The sequence below is a fragment of the Halichoeres trimaculatus genome, unplaced genomic scaffold (assembly GCF_033239565.1).
Source record: "Halichoeres trimaculatus isolate MK-OKI-2021-1 unplaced genomic scaffold, fHalTri1.1 fHalTri1_scaffold_1, whole genome shotgun sequence".
Taxonomy (NCBI): domain Eukaryota; kingdom Metazoa; phylum Chordata; class Actinopteri; order Labriformes; family Labridae; genus Halichoeres; species Halichoeres trimaculatus.
Genome location: NW_027437179.1, coordinates 26,760,486 through 26,777,171, shown reverse-complemented (window position 1 = coordinate 26,777,171; position 16,686 = coordinate 26,760,486). Strand labels below are relative to the sequence as shown.

At 36.2% G+C, this 16,686-nt stretch overlaps 1 protein-coding gene across 1 annotated transcript; it reads right to left on the bottom strand.

The window, feature by feature from the left end:
- Window positions 1-3,824: 3,824 nt before the first annotated feature.
- On the bottom strand, window positions 3,825-11,326 carry slc6a22.2 (solute carrier family 6 member 22, tandem duplicate 2). The gene is made up of 15 exons (XM_074670233.1): window positions 11,239-11,326; window positions 9,887-10,088; window positions 9,584-9,718; window positions 8,677-8,817; window positions 8,498-8,582; window positions 8,286-8,418; window positions 8,060-8,194; window positions 7,295-7,398; window positions 7,077-7,201; window positions 6,879-6,991; window positions 6,637-6,774; window positions 6,364-6,466; window positions 5,872-5,972; window positions 5,314-5,484; window positions 3,825-4,924 (listed from the first exon to the last, which is right to left on the bottom strand). Exons 2-15 carry the CDS (start codon window positions 10,080-10,082, stop codon window positions 4,721-4,723), a joined length of 1,884 nt encoding a protein of 627 aa, XP_074526334.1. The 5' UTR covers window positions 10,083-10,088; window positions 11,239-11,326; the 3' UTR covers window positions 3,825-4,720.
- Window positions 11,327-16,686: the final 5,360 nt, after the last annotated feature.

Here is a 16,686-nt window from a genome sequence, read left to right as displayed (position 1 = left end):
CTGTTGAATTTAGAACTGAATCTAACTGAATTTGAGCAACCCAAATCGTTATCATTATCTATGCAAAGATTTGCATAAAGAATTACATGTGTATTTTTACAGATATAACCCACTACCACTTTAGAAGTAAGTGCAAAGAATAACTTTAACAGATATGAAGAAAAACGTCAGCTATCTTAAAAACTTGAACCATGTTAAAGTTTTTGGATCAAAGGCAAAACAATTGCAGGAGCCTGAACAGACAGTAAAAATAAGAGTTTATGATCAGAAGTGGATGTAAGAAAGTTTTTTTTTTTACTTGTTTTCACCTGAACAGATTTTCACAGGATGCCTTTGTTTGAATTCTGTAAGCTATTAACTTTAAACCATCAGCAAAATTCATACAATTGTATGAATAAATGCATAAAACTAAAGTTTCCCTTTTAAACAACAATTAATGCTAGCAGCCAGGCCCTAAGCTCCGCATTAGCCTTCTTAAACGTCAGAGTGGTGCTTGCGTATGCGGGGCATCTGCTTCAATGAAAGGTTGAGCTTTAAATGAGATTGATATGGATACTTGAAGATGTTCATAAGCCTGACGCAGGCCACAAGTCTAGAAAAGCCTAGATCAAAGGGTGCCGGCCCCGTGCCTTAAGTCACACGTACACAACAGTTAATTGGGATTAGCTTTGCAGCAGATTAGCACACTCTTGCTGGGGTTAATGTGTTGAAAGTGTGTCAGGAAGTGAGACAGAAAGGAAGCGGGGTTTGTAATTTGGGACTGGTTGGGAAGAAATATTACAATTTACTTATCTTGGACATAATGCAACACATTAGTCTAAATCACACCACAAAACATATACATGTGTTAAAAAAGAAAATAACATGACGGTAAATTATATGAAACAGAAATAACCTGGAGCCTACACAGAAGTTTCTGGAAGATGATGGCTCACCTCAATTTAGTTAATACAAATTGCAGTACTTGTAAGCCAATGCCTCTTAAAATTCACCCTTTCTTGCTCATTTGAGAGGCAAAACAAATTGCTTAAGAGAAAATCTTACTTTCTTTTTTTTATTATTGTTTAGTATCTGAAAAAGAATTTTGCTAAATGATCAAGTGAATGTCAAACAGAAGAATGAAACAGAAATGATATGTTTTACTTTCATTCTATCAGGAAAAGCTTCAAGATAATTAGAAACAGAGAATACAATAATACATCAAAAATCACAAATAATTAATTTAAACTTGTTTTGCTTAACTGCCAAAACATATTTCTGTTGGAGCTGTGACTTTCCCTTCCAGGATACTACAAAGCAAGATTCTGAAATTTCAAATTTCAGTGAATTCTGAACAACAATGATATTACTTACTTTGTTAATGTATCAGTCAGCTCTATAATAGTTTGGTGTACTAAGTAATATGTTACAAGATAAAAACATGCTGTCAGTTTCCTGATCAGAAACTAGGTCTGAATGTTACAATCATGGTGAACTTCCTGTAACACTATAGTATTATGTCACAGGTCTGCAGTGGGATTAACACAGTATGTGAAGACTTTCCCTCAGACCTGCTGTCACAGTCTTTATGATACCTGGCAGACCTGAGCTGTGTCTAATCTGCAGGAGAATCCCAGACAGCCAGACGCTCAGGGATGAACATGTAATGCTTCCTCACTTTCTGAACTACCATGGATACTAAAACCTAATGTAATTCTGTAAGAAATAAATATCACTCTTCAAAGTGATTACTTCTTAAATCGTGTCATTTCTCTTCATCAAACCCTTCTACAAAGTTCAGACAATTTAATTCAAGTGACTCCATTCTTCAGTTAAAGAAATGCCCAACACTCACAAAACTAATGTTGCAACACATAACCATTGACGTTAACCCTTGAGTGGTGGGTTCGAGTTTAACCTCAACCATAGACTGAAAGGTGTCTCCCCACTGTCCCCCTGTTTCTCAACCTGCCCACTCTCTTAATAAAGCCACACACAAAAAAACAACTAAAAAAATCTTTCTTAAAAAGTTACAGCATACATTTTAGACAATTTGAGATCTCAATCATGTTGTATTAAACAGTATACATAAATATTATTAATGAGTTAGACAGTATGTCTAGTTTAACATGTGGTGCCCTCTAGTGGTTCATGTTATACTGCAAGCACAGCTTAAACTGAACAAACACTGGCAGACACTGAGCAGCACATGTTAGGACGTACCAGACACAGCATCTAAAACATAAGTGTCGACCCCCAAAAGGTTTGAGAATGAAGATGTAGTATTTCTCCTTAAAAATATGTCAGACGATCTTTCAGCAATCATATACTAAAGACTATGCATAGCCTTATAAGGACGACTGTCTAGTAAAATTATACCTGAAGTCTTAGAACATAACCAATTTATTTTGACTTTATTCTTTTAGATTACAATTTAATCCAAAATGTTTAGTTATTTTTTCATTTTAGCATCCCTAATTCTCTGCCATAGATACACTTGACTTAGAAACTTATTTAAAATAGTTCAAAGACAAAATAATTCATAGTGAAAGTAAAAAGAGGCTGCTCAAAACGAATAAATAATATAAATGAAAGAAGTAAAAATGTGATTAGTACAAGTACAACATCACTGACTTGTACCTAAATAAAGCAGGTGAATCCTGAATGGCATCACCATCAGTCATTGCCCCAATCACAAAAGTCAATGACGTTTGCTCTTAGGGCGCCCTCTGGTGGTGTGTAATACCATACTACACCTCTCAGCATTGTTCAATCCCTTTAAATGATATTCCTGTGTAACTCACTCAACAGCACCATCCTATGGCTGCAGCATTAGGAAAGGCTACGCTTTTCCAGCCATTGTAAGGTGATGAAGAAAAGTAGGAGCCCTGAAAAAGTGAATTCCTAAAATGTTATCTTGCATTAGGATATTCAAGTCACAAAAATAAATAAAAGAAATTCTTCAAATTACAACAGCCAAACGCAATGTTTTTCATTTGCAGCTATTTAAAAACTATGAATGTAATCAATGTAACGCCTTATAAATGTATCTTGGACATTTTTTTTTTCTATTTTCCTTCTTTCTTTTTAAATTTCATTATTATTATTATTATTTGCATCTGTGTCATGTTCTTGTTCAGCCAGCAGATGTCCTACTTGAGATTTTTAAAACAGCTGCTGGCCCTTGTTTTTGGCTCAGCACTGTAGTCGGTCGATGGATCAGTCGTTACGTGTTTTTATAGAATTTATGGAATAACATAATCATTTCAAAATCAAGTCTTCACTGTTGTTGAGGAACAAGCCCTTAGCTTGTAGGATATTATATTCAGAAACCTGTGGCACCACCAAGTGGCCACATGTTATAAAAACTTAAGATCAGGAGAATGGCATCGGAGTATGCAAGTAGAAATGTTCTCAAATTGATTACTGTAACATTATTGCCAAGAAACATTACCAAAAATGTGGGAAAATACTCATAAATTTTAGAATATTTTTTTCAGATGTACTCAACTCTGGTATGAAGCATAAACTGAGCAATAAAAGTGGGAAATCTGATAAATTAATCTGAAGAAACTGCATCGCAAAAGTAAATATAAAAGTAAAGAAATAAATGCACACTTTTATTAACTATGGCTTAATTTAGTTTAATTTTGATGCATTCAGACAAAGTAGTAATGGTACATGTTCAATAACAAGGTATCACATATACTGCTCTGTCAAATCAGCTTAGGATAAGACAAGTGTCCTTATGACTTTAATTCAGAAACAAAAGATATTAGTGCACGTAACATTCTTCAGCAGTCATTTATAATTTCATTTTTTGATGCTTTAACAATAAAACTCTAAACGCAGATAATGTATTTCCACCATTTCCCATTGAGGGAAAACCCTCCTTTTCAAATAGTCAATCATACAAAAATATTTTGTAGCCTTATTCCAACGATCATCTCATCTGCAGGACTCATGGTTCATCCTCCAGTAACAAAAAATAAATATTTTCATTTTTCAAAAGCTCTCTTTCAATATAAAATCTACAGTATGGCTTCAAAATTGTTCTATACAATCAGTGAAATCTGACTAACCAGAACTGGATGTAGACTGTATTTACATTCAGAATGTTAAAAATCAGTTTCAGTGCTCGGTATACAGATTCTCATACATGAAAATGTGAATCAGTAGCTTTGAGTATTTCCCATTCAAACACACAAACACACATGCACACAAACATAAATACATAAATGTATATATGTTTCTTAATTAGCAGTCATGACACACAAATCATGAAATTATCTTGGTCCATCATTTTTTGACTTAAAAAAAAACGGTTCCATGAGCTCCGTTTTTTGGCTTTTAAATCAGTGGTTCCCAAAGTGGAGGTCTGGTCCCCCTTGGGAGGATGCCCAACACTGTTGGGGAAGTTGGGAAAATGCCTTTCAAAATCAAAAACTATTTACAAATTCATATTCCGTCCATGATGTAAAAAATAGGTTAATTTGATACAAAACTACAAAGACAGAAAATATTTGATCTATTTTTAATAAAATTTTGTTGCCAAGAGACTCCTCAAGGTGTCACTTACGGCAGATTCAGGTAACATTGCAGTATGTGCAAATAAGTATGTTAATTTTCTACTGCTTATCTCATTTAAGTATTTTATCTTTTTAATGTTCATTTTTTTTACGTTTTTAGATTTTCCTGTTATTATGTTCCTGTGGCAGGGATCCTCCAGTCTCCAGCTCCTCTATTTTGGAGACCACGGGCTAAAAGGTTTGGGAACCCCTGGTTTAAATAATGGATCTTTGAGCTCTGCCCCCCCTGTCATCTGGGCTGCACTTGGCCGCAGAGTGTACAAGTCTGTGAAAGTTTGAAAAGCTTCTTGATTCGATGTCTTTTTTGATGATGCAGTGGGTAAATCCTTGGCTGGTGTGACCAGAAATTTCAGTCTCTGTGGAGGAAGAGGACAGATTGCTTTTAATGTGTTCAGTAACTCTTCACATAAAAACACAAATCCACAAAACTACAATCATGTACATTACTTTTCTTAAAAAATCTGAGATGGAGCAGACTGGAATTGACATCAAGAGCTGACTTAGACTTGCACTGTCACCACAGTTCATGCTTGGTTTTTGTTTCCTGTGGTTGTCCAGAGCCAGATTATCCCTAATACCAAGGTTCTTAGCCAATAATATCACAAATTTATGAAACACTGCAGCAGTTGTCATCTCAGCAATACAAAAAAAAGAATATTTTCATTTATCTAAAAACACCTGAAGCAGCTGTATGGGGTTGAGGGTTTGGAGAGATGGAAGAAATAGAAACAGCAGGTAACCATACTTGTCTGAGTGTTCCTGGAGTAGTGCTCACAGCATACAGCATCCACAGAGGAACCATGAGTGTGGATGAGAGCGTGAAGAAGCCTCCGATGGTGTAGCCCCACCAGGGGTACTCATAAGTGTTGTTGAATTTGAGTGGAGTATATTTGACCAAAGAGAAGAGGAATGTGCCCTAAGAGGAAAAGAAGAGAAGGTATCACAACTTTTGTTCAAAATGATCAACTTTGCTAAAATCTACTGTCTGTGTCCCACTTGAATGAAAGCACATTAATTCTTACAAGCTGAAAGCCTGGAAGGTTCTGAATATTAAACTATATTTTATGCTCACACCAGTGAAATTCATAAAATAATGAAGTCTTTTTATTGCTTTTTCTTATTCATTTCTTTTGCATAGCTACACTACATTATAGAAGAAACATTAAAAGTAGAATCACAGGTAAAAGCTTCCATCTGGTTGAGACATGAACTACCTTCAGGACAGAAGCTTCTGGCAGCTGTCACACATCCTTGCTTCATACTTGACCACCAACTGGCAGGCATGAAGACATTGGATACTCACTGTACAGATAGCTGGTGTGAAGAACTTCCAACAGTATTTCATAAAAGGCCACGGTCGATATCCAATCATATCCTTTATGTTATCATAATGACGATCGGCACCTAAAGAAGAGAAGAACTATTATATTTTCACAATCTTGCCTAATCTGTTACTCTTCCTCCTAAAAACCCTAATGGAGAAGTTGGTGGACACTTTTCTGTTATATTGTATGTTTCATCTAAATATTTAGTCAAATAGAAATACTGATTTTGAAGCATTTTGTTTACAACTCTTTAAAAAATGACTACAGCTGTTAGAGATGTGACATATAACATACTGTATGCCTGTGTGACATATAGTATGTCTGTTATCAAGATTCAATATTAAAAAAAATGCGTAATGATTAACTGAAATGTAACTCAAACTCACATTTTATCCTCCTCTGTCCCATCAAAATGCATAGGTTAACTCTGTAGTTGCTCAAAGTTTTACCTGAATGAAAGTCAGACTTACCGTAAACCCATCCTACACACACAGACTGAAGAATAGCAAAAAGCAGAAGAGTCATCCCACTGCAAGCGTAGTAGTCAAACAACTGGAAGATGTAAAGGCCGCCCTGACAACAAGAAGAAACAGATTCAGTCTGAAGAATCGATAAAAAATTCCATTTCATCATTTAAACTGTTTTTTTCCATTGTATCTGAACCATTCACAGCCTAAAAACTTTAAATAATCCTTGTTTAATGAAAAGAAAGGATTCAGGTTTATTAAGATTTTACCACTTACCTCTGTGACCAACAGAAGACCAATCAAGAAACTTCCCACAGAAATTGCAAGAAGAAGGAGCTTACGATAACACTGGTTTTTAAAGAAGGCAGGATACATGTCGGAGATGGTGGTGACCAGTGCCTCTTGATACACAAACTAAGAAAGGGACATATATTTCATGTGAAATCAGAAATAAACTGTATCATGAAGTCTGAAACCTTGATAATGTTTTCAACAGGGTTAAGAAGAATAATCCTTACCTCACTATCTAACCCTAAAAAAATGATCATAACAAAGAAGGAAATAGCCCAGAGCTGAGGAAGCGGCATCAAGGCCACAGCACGAGGATACGCAATGAATGCCAATCCAGGACCTGCGAAGGAACATGGGAAAAACTGTCAGCTGTCTTGAGCAATTCAAAGAGTATCCTGCTGTATTTCTTTTTCAAGTTTTTATACCTGATTCAGCCACCATTGATATATCCACGCCTTGCTCTTTTGCCATAAAACCAAGTACTGAAAAGATGGCGAAACCAGCGACAAAGCTGGTTAAACTGTTCAACAGGCACAGGTACACACAGTCTCTGTGGGAGGAAAAGGGGTGCACTGAAATCTGGGTGCCATAAAAAAAAAAAAAAAGCAAACTCTACTGTACGTGATTTAATTTTGGGGCAAACCTGTAGCAGTTGTTGGTATACTTGTTGTAACTTCCTAAGGAGGTGAGGACCCCTGTGCAAACCCCATAGGAGTAAAAGATTTGGCTGCCAGCATCCATCCACACCTGCAGGATTTCAGACGGCACATTTTAGATACTTAGAATTAATAATAAGGATGAGTGAAGCATAATGGACAATAGCTGTGTCAGAGTCATTGTAATATTAAAGGCAACCTGAGACTACAGATATTAACAGTTACTTGATGTAAAGACCGACTGATCCCTGGACTAATCTTGCAGCATTATAAGGTTTTTATTTGTGATTCTGGGTCACTTCTAACTAATGGATTTTGATCAAATTGAGAAGAAACAACAATATTCATCCTCCAACCAGTGTTATAACTTTAACTTGATGACCTTACTTACTTGTTTTCTATTTGTTATGATTAAATCATTCTTTCTGTGGATACAAAGACTTTCAAACTTCTGAAAATCCAACAATGGTTCAACTCTTCAGATGTGCTTAATTCACAGTTCATAGTAGTCTGCTTCTGTTGTAACATAGTTAACATTTCTTTAAACTCATCACATCAGCTTTGATTCAGCCAACATTTTAGCAAACGTATATTATTCCTTATACTGTATAAAGCTCTAGATTTCTTAAACTTCAGGAAACAACTTGACCTTGCATGCACATGATATAATGGCTACTTGAAATAATCAGTGAAATAAAAAAACATACAGTGACCCAGTTGAATTGAATTGAATTGATCTGTAAAGATGTTACCTCTGGATCAGCGAGGCGGGACGGGTCTGGGTAAAGGTAGAACATGATTCCATCTTTGGCTCCAGGTAATGTCAGACCACGAACGAGGAGCACAATCAGCATTACATATGGAAATGTGGCAGTGAAGTAGACAACCTAAAACAGAATCAGCAGAAATTTGTGTCTTAGACTAAATCTTCAACGAGATGAAATTCCAATAAGGAACTTAATCAAGGTTTCTCTGTACCTTCCCTGTGGACTTCACTCCATTCCAGACGCAAAAGTAACACAGGACCCAGGCAAGCAGGAGACACAAAGCAAGGTCCCAACGAATATTACCAATATTATCAATTCCACTGGAAAGACCCAAGACTCTCCTCCTGTAAAAAAATTGTCATTAATAACAATACAACATAGAAACTACAGCTCTCACCTGTGAACATAAAGCCATTTACTTACTCCCAAAACTCTACAACTGAAGATGTGCTGGCTTTTTGCAGGAGCAGAGGTGATGTTAGATTGTGACCATGCTCAAAACAGCCATCTTGCATGAAAGAAAAGCAAAGGTGATGAAAGACCAATGAACACAATTTGTTGCACATTATTTTGTGTCATTTCTGGAAGACAAAGCCTTGTACCTGTGTTCCAGCTGTTCTGACAGCTGGCCCATGGGAGCTCAGAGCTGAAGGAGGAAAACAGGTAGAGAAAGGCCCAGGCCAGTATGATTATATAATACACTCCAGTGTATAAAACAACCACCTGGCTTCCATAACCTAAGCCTGTAGAGACAGAGAGGTATTATACTTTAAGATCATTTAAATACATCAATATGGACAGACAGCTATGAGGTATGACTTTTAAAAACAAACTTGGGTCTTCAGCAACACTATTTTGGAGGTCACAGGCTAAAAAGTTTGCAAACCCTTACATTTCAGGTCAATGAATCTTGTGTTAATTTTACCCAGAAAAGCAGCACAAAAAGGAAGTATCTAGTTCCTGTTTTTAATTGGACATTAAGAGTCCTTAAGACTTTGTGTTTGGCTTACTGCCTTCTGTTAAAGTCACCGAAATATCTGGGCAGAAAATGCACCACTTTGTTCATCAGCAGTGACTTACTGTGTCAGCCTGCCATTTGGTGTTGGCAGATAACATACTCTGGGTTTTATCAGGGTATGTTCTCTGTAAACAGCTGTCTGCTGCAACTGAAAACCAAAACATTTTTATTTCAGCAAACGCAAGAAAAACAGCTTCAAGTTGCTGAAAAATAGCCTGAAGGTGAAGGCAAAACTATGGTTTATTATATAAGATGTATTGATGAATATTGCTCCAAGGACAAAAAGCAGTGTGATAAATACACTACTGTAGAGTGTTATATAAGCAGCTTTGAATTGTGCTTTTGCTGACCTCAAACTAACAACTGGGTATCCTGCAAACTTCATTTAAACTGGTTTCAACAGTATTAACCGGCAGTCATAAATGTATGGTTTTCTTTCTTCTTTTTTTAAATCTAACATTCTTAAAAAACTTTCTTTTGAGTGGTCTTACCTTCAAAGAGAGGGCTGATTTTCCTCCAGCATGTTATTCCACCCTGGCTGGTGAACTGTCCCAAAGAAGTCTCAAGGAAGAACAGTGGGATGCCACAGGTGAACAAAAACAAAACATAAGGTATGAAGAAAACACCTTTAGAATAGAGAAGGAAACATCTTGTTAAAACAGGTCACTGATAAAGCTGCATAAATGTGTGCAACAGATAAAGTTAAGTCAAAATGACGGTTCATTTCAGCAAAATTTTAATGTCATTATAATTAATCACATAAGTGGGACAGCTTAAACATTGAGAACTTTTACCTCCTCCATTTTTGTAGCACAGGTAAGGAAATCTCCAGACGTTTCCAAGTCCAACAATGTGTCCAGCTACAGCCAGAATGAACTCAATCTTACTGCCCCACTGCTCCCTCTCCTGAGGTTTGGCCTGAGTGAGGCCCAGTCTGGTCTCAAGGGTCAACAGATTTAGTTTCCCCTGAGAGTGATTGCTTTGGTCCATTTCAACCTGAAACCCCCCAAAAATTCACAAAAGTGACATTAAAAGTGACATAATTTCAATAAAAATGAATACCAAACTTAGGCAAACACATGCTAAAGGCTGAAAAATGTTTTCAGCCTCAAAGTTAAATATAAAAACATCACTGTACAACATGTAACTCCCATGGCTAGCAATAAGAGATCCAGCACAAGAAGCATTTAAGCTAAATGTTAACTTTGTCGATTAACTGTTGATGCTAAGCACCATCATATTGACCGACTTAGTCTTTCTGAAGTATCACTGAAGTACAACAGAGGCTGATAAGAGTGTCATCAGTTGTGCAAGTATTGGGTCATGAACCAGTTAACTGGTGTGAAAAACAACCTGGTAGTGGAGCAAGGTTATCAAGATTGTCAAAGGGCAAAGATTACTTCTAATTAAAGTCATCATTTCTGGCATTGGTCAAGGCAGAAAAACAAAACATTGACCTAGATTTCGGATTAGAACTTTTAGTCAGATTCATAATTTTGTATGATCAAAACACTGTATCAAGGAAAACTAAACATAATGTGTTTTAGCAAATTCATCATTTTGTTAACTTATAATTAAAAAAAAAAGATGTAATCAAAGACGAACAGATTCCAAAGGCTAAACTAAACATGCAGTTCTCTGGGATGTTAAGTTGTTTGATATCTGCCCCTAAATGAACAGTATTGTTGATTATCAAATCTTTTTTTTGTTTTTTTGTTTTTTTACGGTTAATCTACCAGTAAGTGCAAGCTTTAAATCAAAAAGATATCTTAAATGTTGTTATCCATGAGTTTTAAATCATTAAAGCTCATTATTTTTTGTTTTCCCAACTTCTTGATTTATTTCTGACTTTGCAGAGAGTTCCAGTGTGCTGGCTCAAATTTAGGTGTAAAACCGTGAATTCAGTTCAAAATTCATCACTTCCGTTCAAAATGATGAAGTTTAAGGAATTCAAAAAGAAAGACAGAGAGCATCTGAATTTAACAACTTCATGATGCTGGTTAGTCTTTTCTTCAAAGACTCATAGTCTAATACATTTGTTGAGTGCTGCAGGTTAATTCAAGAAATTCAACTTAACTGAATTAGTATCGAACACAACATGACCCGCATCTTGACAACAAGTCAAAAAATAAGAGGAACATTTTACCTTTAATTTTGGAATATTTCCTCTTCTGATGGACTTTTTCTTCTTCCCTGAGAAAAAAACAGCACTCTCTCGGGGATAAGTGAGATGTAAAGAGTTTCTGTGAGGAGGGGCAAATGAGACTAACTTAACCAGTCCTTTCTTAAGAAACCGACACCCCACCTCACACACACACACACACACACACCCACACACACACACACACACGCGCACACACACACACTCTCAGTGTTGGTTTGTCTGTGTGCCAAGATAAAGCAGATAACCTCATAGGGGCAACGCAAAGCAACACAAGGCAGCTTTATGGCTGCATCACGTTTTTCACAGAGGGACGTGGGGGGTTATTATCTCAGGAGCACAGACAAACATGAAGCGCATTTCTTTTGCAAGTGCCGGTTCGGTAAAATTCATTTCAGAGTATCACCATAGCTGTACTTGGTGTCTGTTGTTGTTAATCAACACTATCTGTATTTTGGGGGCTCAGTTCAGTGAAGTCATATTATTAGAGCACAAGTGCTTTTTTCGACAGCGTACAGATTGGCAACTTAACCCCACCCCCCACCCCACCCCCACAAAGTTTTTTTAAAAGATAAATAAAGAAAAGTCTCATTATTTATAAACAAGACAGGCAACTACACAGTGGCAAAGTATTTGATAAGCTAGTCCCACTGATTTACATTACATATATTCTCGGTAAGCAAAAGTAAATCATTTGTTTCTTTAAGTTTTTTTCGGTCACATTCAAAGAAAAACCCATAGAACTAAGCAAATGCCACAGTTAATGTTTTTATGAAGCCCCTTCCCAATTATTTTATACTTTTGCTCAATTTTTCTAAACAATACAGTTCTAATCATTAACTCAAAACATTACTTAACCCTGCACTGCCAAAGTGTCAATTCTCTCTGAACCAATTCTGTGTTCTCACATTAAATGTTGAGTTTCTTGCAATACTTTGACCACTGCAAGAACTTCCTGAACGATATCAAATTAACACCAGATACCAACAAAAACAAGTTCTTTATACAGTGAACAATAAGGCTGAAGAAGATTGGAAATCAGACCCTCTCATTCCAAGCTTTTGTTCTCCATTTCAGCAGTGTGGATGTGAAAAGAAGGAAAACCTGTCCAAGAACAACTTTTTTTTTTTTAACTCAGTTTGCAGTTTTAAACACCATAATAATGTTGACAATCAGCTGGAAATTTAAAGCTGATTAAACCATCAGAGGTTTAAAAACTTTTGTTTTTAAGTTGTCATTAAGACTATTGGATACTTTGTTAACAAAACAGCACTTTGCACAAGAGGTGCTGAGAAAACTACAGTCTGTGTACACTAGAGGGAGCCAAAGATATGTTAATTACCTTTCCACTGAGCTACAGTACATAAACATGACTGTCGGAAAGTGTTCAGTCAAAAACAACATAACCACCTTTTTCATTAGTTTAAAGAGAAAAGAACTGCATTGTACCAAGCATTGTATCATAACTCTTTCAGCGTATGTTTTTTAATTTATGGGTTCAACATTAGTTTGATTCAATATTGGTTTTACCGAAAGTAGTCTGAAGGCTCATTGGGGTCATTTTGGTAAATGATGGCACAATAGTTGTTATTCATTCAATGTCCGCAAGAGGGCGCATGTCATTAAAATCTGTCCATACAGTAATCTGTAATTTAAACACTTAACATATATTTCTAGTGCAAGGTTCAACCCTGTTTTTCTATTGTATATTGCATCTGTAAGGATGTATATAAACAAATCTGATGTGATGTAATGAACTCCACTTAGCAACTTCATAGGGTTAATTCACAGTGGGCCCAGTGGGTTTATATGCTAAGCTTTATAATACTACAACAGTCTATTACAGTAATGCTAATGGAAGAGCAGTGCATGTTGTGACGCATTCACTGCCCTAGGGATTACAACCTCTTGTGAGAAATGTCTCCATCTTAAAGTATCCGGAAAGATAACCCAATTGTATTTCTGCTGCCTGTTTGAAGCTCAGGGGTAAGTCAACAGTGCCCATAAAGTTATGAGGTTATGTATCGTTGCCCTTGGAATTAATCAATTTGGTCCAGATTTGATACAATCAAAAAAGATTCCTGATTCAGCCTCCTACTTAACATCACATCTTCTGAAAGGACTTTATATCTTTAACTTTTTAACATTTTTTTCTTTAAAACACTATCTGCTCATTTTAAAGTCAATGCCAGCAACACATTTCAAAGACTGTTAGACAGAGAAAACAAAACCCTGAAAAAGATGTGTATTGCTTAATGATGCACCTATCCAACTTAGTCCCGATGCAATTCCATGCCTTGTCTTTGGTTTTGTCTGATACCAACACTGATCCAATCTGGTACCATATCTACTGATTTAACATTCTCTATTTTTTATTACGCAGATGAGACTGAGAGTTATATTCAGGCTTTTCTAACTTCAGTTCTGCTGCTCAGATCTACAAGTCATTTGCTGCCGGTATTCTACCTTTTGAGTCCGAATCAGACTGATACAAGAATGTTATAAACAGCACAGATCTTCGCACATCTACTCCTCGGGCAGGTGTGATGAAGACAAAAATGTCTAAATTTAACAGAAGAAAACGAAAAATCATTTTCTGAAGGACTTTTTATTTTCTTATATTAAATGTTATAAAAACATCCACAAAGACATCTCCCAAACAATTGGGTTGATTTGCAACTGGGTATAAAAACAGCGGGCGACCAGAGCCCAAGTCTCCCCAAAGATGAGATAGTGGAGACTGTGGGGGACTGCTTGAGCGATAAGCTAAACATTTTCAGAATGAAACTGTACATACAAAATCTAAGAAAACCTGAACAAAATGAACCTTGCTGAACTCAGAGCAGGATGGCTGTGATCTTTTAACTGTTGTAGAAGCTGTGCACGATGGAAAGCCCAGGATAGATTGAAAACATTTTTTTATTTTTTTTTGTCTTTTAAGCAAGACTTCCTTAAAGGAATAATTGTTCTGATTAAGACCCCTGGCTGTTCCTCTTGTATTTTCTGAGTACAAGTCCTTCAGTTGCTGTAAATAAATATGGGGTTTAACCATCAAATTATTTTCTTCTAAAATATATTACACAGTGACAAACATGTTTGGAGCTGGGGTTGTACCAACACTGTTAAAAAAATCCAATAATCCAACAATTCAGCACAGTTAGATTATCACATAGAAATATGTGAATCTTTTAAGAGTCACATTTTTCAATGCTTATTCTTTCAGTAATCATTTAACTAAGTGTTCGTTTTAATGCAACACCATGGACAGCCAGACTGACATTAGCTAACATTTAACACGAACATTATGGTCATGTTAACAAAGCATTGAACTCAGAACAGGCTGACCTTGAAATCAAGGTATCCAACAGAGCTTGAAATCTTTTTTTTTTTTTGTTCACACAGTTTGGGATAAGACAGCAGATAGTATAGACAAACTTTATAAATCAAGGTGGGGATAGACTTTTTAAACTTTATTATTACTGTGCAATGACGCGTTTTAGTGCTTTTAATATTTTTTTAAGACTCTCTTAAAGATAACTATTTTAACACTGATCAACTTTGAATAACAGCCTTAGCCTACAGTTACTTTCAAACATCTTAGGTGTGTATAAGACAGTTTGATTGAGACTTCTGATGTTAGCACAGCAGACGGCTGTAAACTGAGGTGACCCCATCTGGTGTCACTGGAGGAGGTTGCCAAAGATAACTTATTAACAAACACCATAATGATTCATACATCTCTCACACATGTTAAAAGCTCTTTCTACAAGATATAGAGACGAGTGTTTGCACAGAATTGAGTCATACATCAGGTGGACAGCCACAAGACTGTCAGTGCTCCAGAGGAAAACAGTCGGTAAGCAAACGTAATTTGCCTTCCTTATTTTACCAATAAGCTTTTGGACTACCCCCATGTTTTAAGAACTGACATTGATTTTAAACAGTGCATTAGCTTGGGTATTTCTCTTCAACATTATTTATTTCAAGACAGTGCTTATTAGTGTAAGAGAAACTTTACCACAGGGTAAAAGCAAATACAATAGTGTCAAAGCATTTGGAATTTGATCAAGTTGACTTTAGTTTACTTTATAATAAGTTGTTTGAGGAAAAAAATATTTTAGTGCAGCTCTTCTAAAATGTAAGTAAATACCGGGAATTGCACAGAGCAGAGCGTGGTTTAAGAATGTGGCAACAACTTCCAGAAAAAGCTTGTGTGTTGACACCAATTTAACCTGACCTGAAATGCAATGCAGCAAAAGCTAAAAAGGGTTAAGGATGTAGACCTAGAAAATTTATTGGGAAACTGTTAAACAAGTGTTTTATACATTTAAATACAATTTCCAGTTAGCTACTAACTGAAGCTGTTACTCTTTTTTTCTTCTTTTCTCTGAGTAGCCTTATCTGCATGATCTCAACAAGCCTCACATCACTCATGGTGGACATGCTCATAATCCCAGAAGATTCTACTTTATTCCTCACTTTAGATTTACAGCTACAGCCAAGATACCATTTATATGAAAACAGGTTTTGGGTTCAAGAAGTCTACCATTCCACATTTGTGTAACGTTATATTACATAATTAATATTTAAAGTCCCTATCAGGACTTTCTCAGGGATGTTGAAAAAGTTTCAATTCTTGATATATGCCTGATCGTATTCCACAATTTAGAATGAGATTATCAGCGCCAAAAAAGTTTACTCCTAAATGCTATTTCCCAATATCTGTAGCCTAGTTGTCCAGGACTGTATTGACTTACATCACAACACCGATCATCATTGCAGACTCCACAAACTGATCAGGATGATGATTAAAGCTAATATAAATCAAACAGAAAGACAGGGGGCATTTCTGCTGGTGCTGACCCTATGCGGAAGTGCAAAAATTTGGTGTTCATCAAGAATCCACTTGAGGCAGGCTGTAGAAAGACCAGAAACCACATATACACCAAGCCAAAAAAACTGAATTTTATGGTATTAAAAAGCCTATTCAAAGCCTAGTTAGAAAAACAGCTTGGGTCTAAAAAACTTATTTTGCTGTTGGCACACACTGTACAAGGCTGTTAGAGAGGAAAAGCTGCGTCATATCCACTGATTGGCTTCATTTCACTGTTTCAGGAACAGACAGGTAATGTTGCAGAGACAATTGTTTGAATGTGTGTATGTATTTAAGAAAGATAATGCAAAAAATGTAACAACCTTTTACAGTTGCTGTCCCTATAGAACCAATAAACGACATAGAAACCAATTTATTGGAACAAATGGTCATAACTATTGAGGTAAATCGATGCTACCAATAATGCTCAAAGTCACAATACAACACATAAATATCTGAGTGCAGTTCAACAAGTTCTTGTCATAGACTAAGTCATCTAAATGGAGCACCTGACACTTTTTTGCATCTTTGTGTTTCACATTCTACATAAATTTGTAGTT

Coding starts and splice junctions, on each gene's coding strand:
- slc6a22.2 (XM_074670233.1), bottom strand. CDS start 10,082: ATGGACCAAAGCAATCACTCTCAGGGGAAACTAAATCTGTTGACCCTT. Junction 5,973..6,363: donor GTGTGTAGGATGGGTTTACG/GTAAGTCTGACT, acceptor TCTCTTCTTTAG/GTGCCGATCGTCATTATGAT. Junction 5,485..5,871: donor TCACACCAGCTATCTGTACA/GTGAGTATCCAA, acceptor TTTTCCTCTTAG/GGCACATTCCTCTTCTCTTT.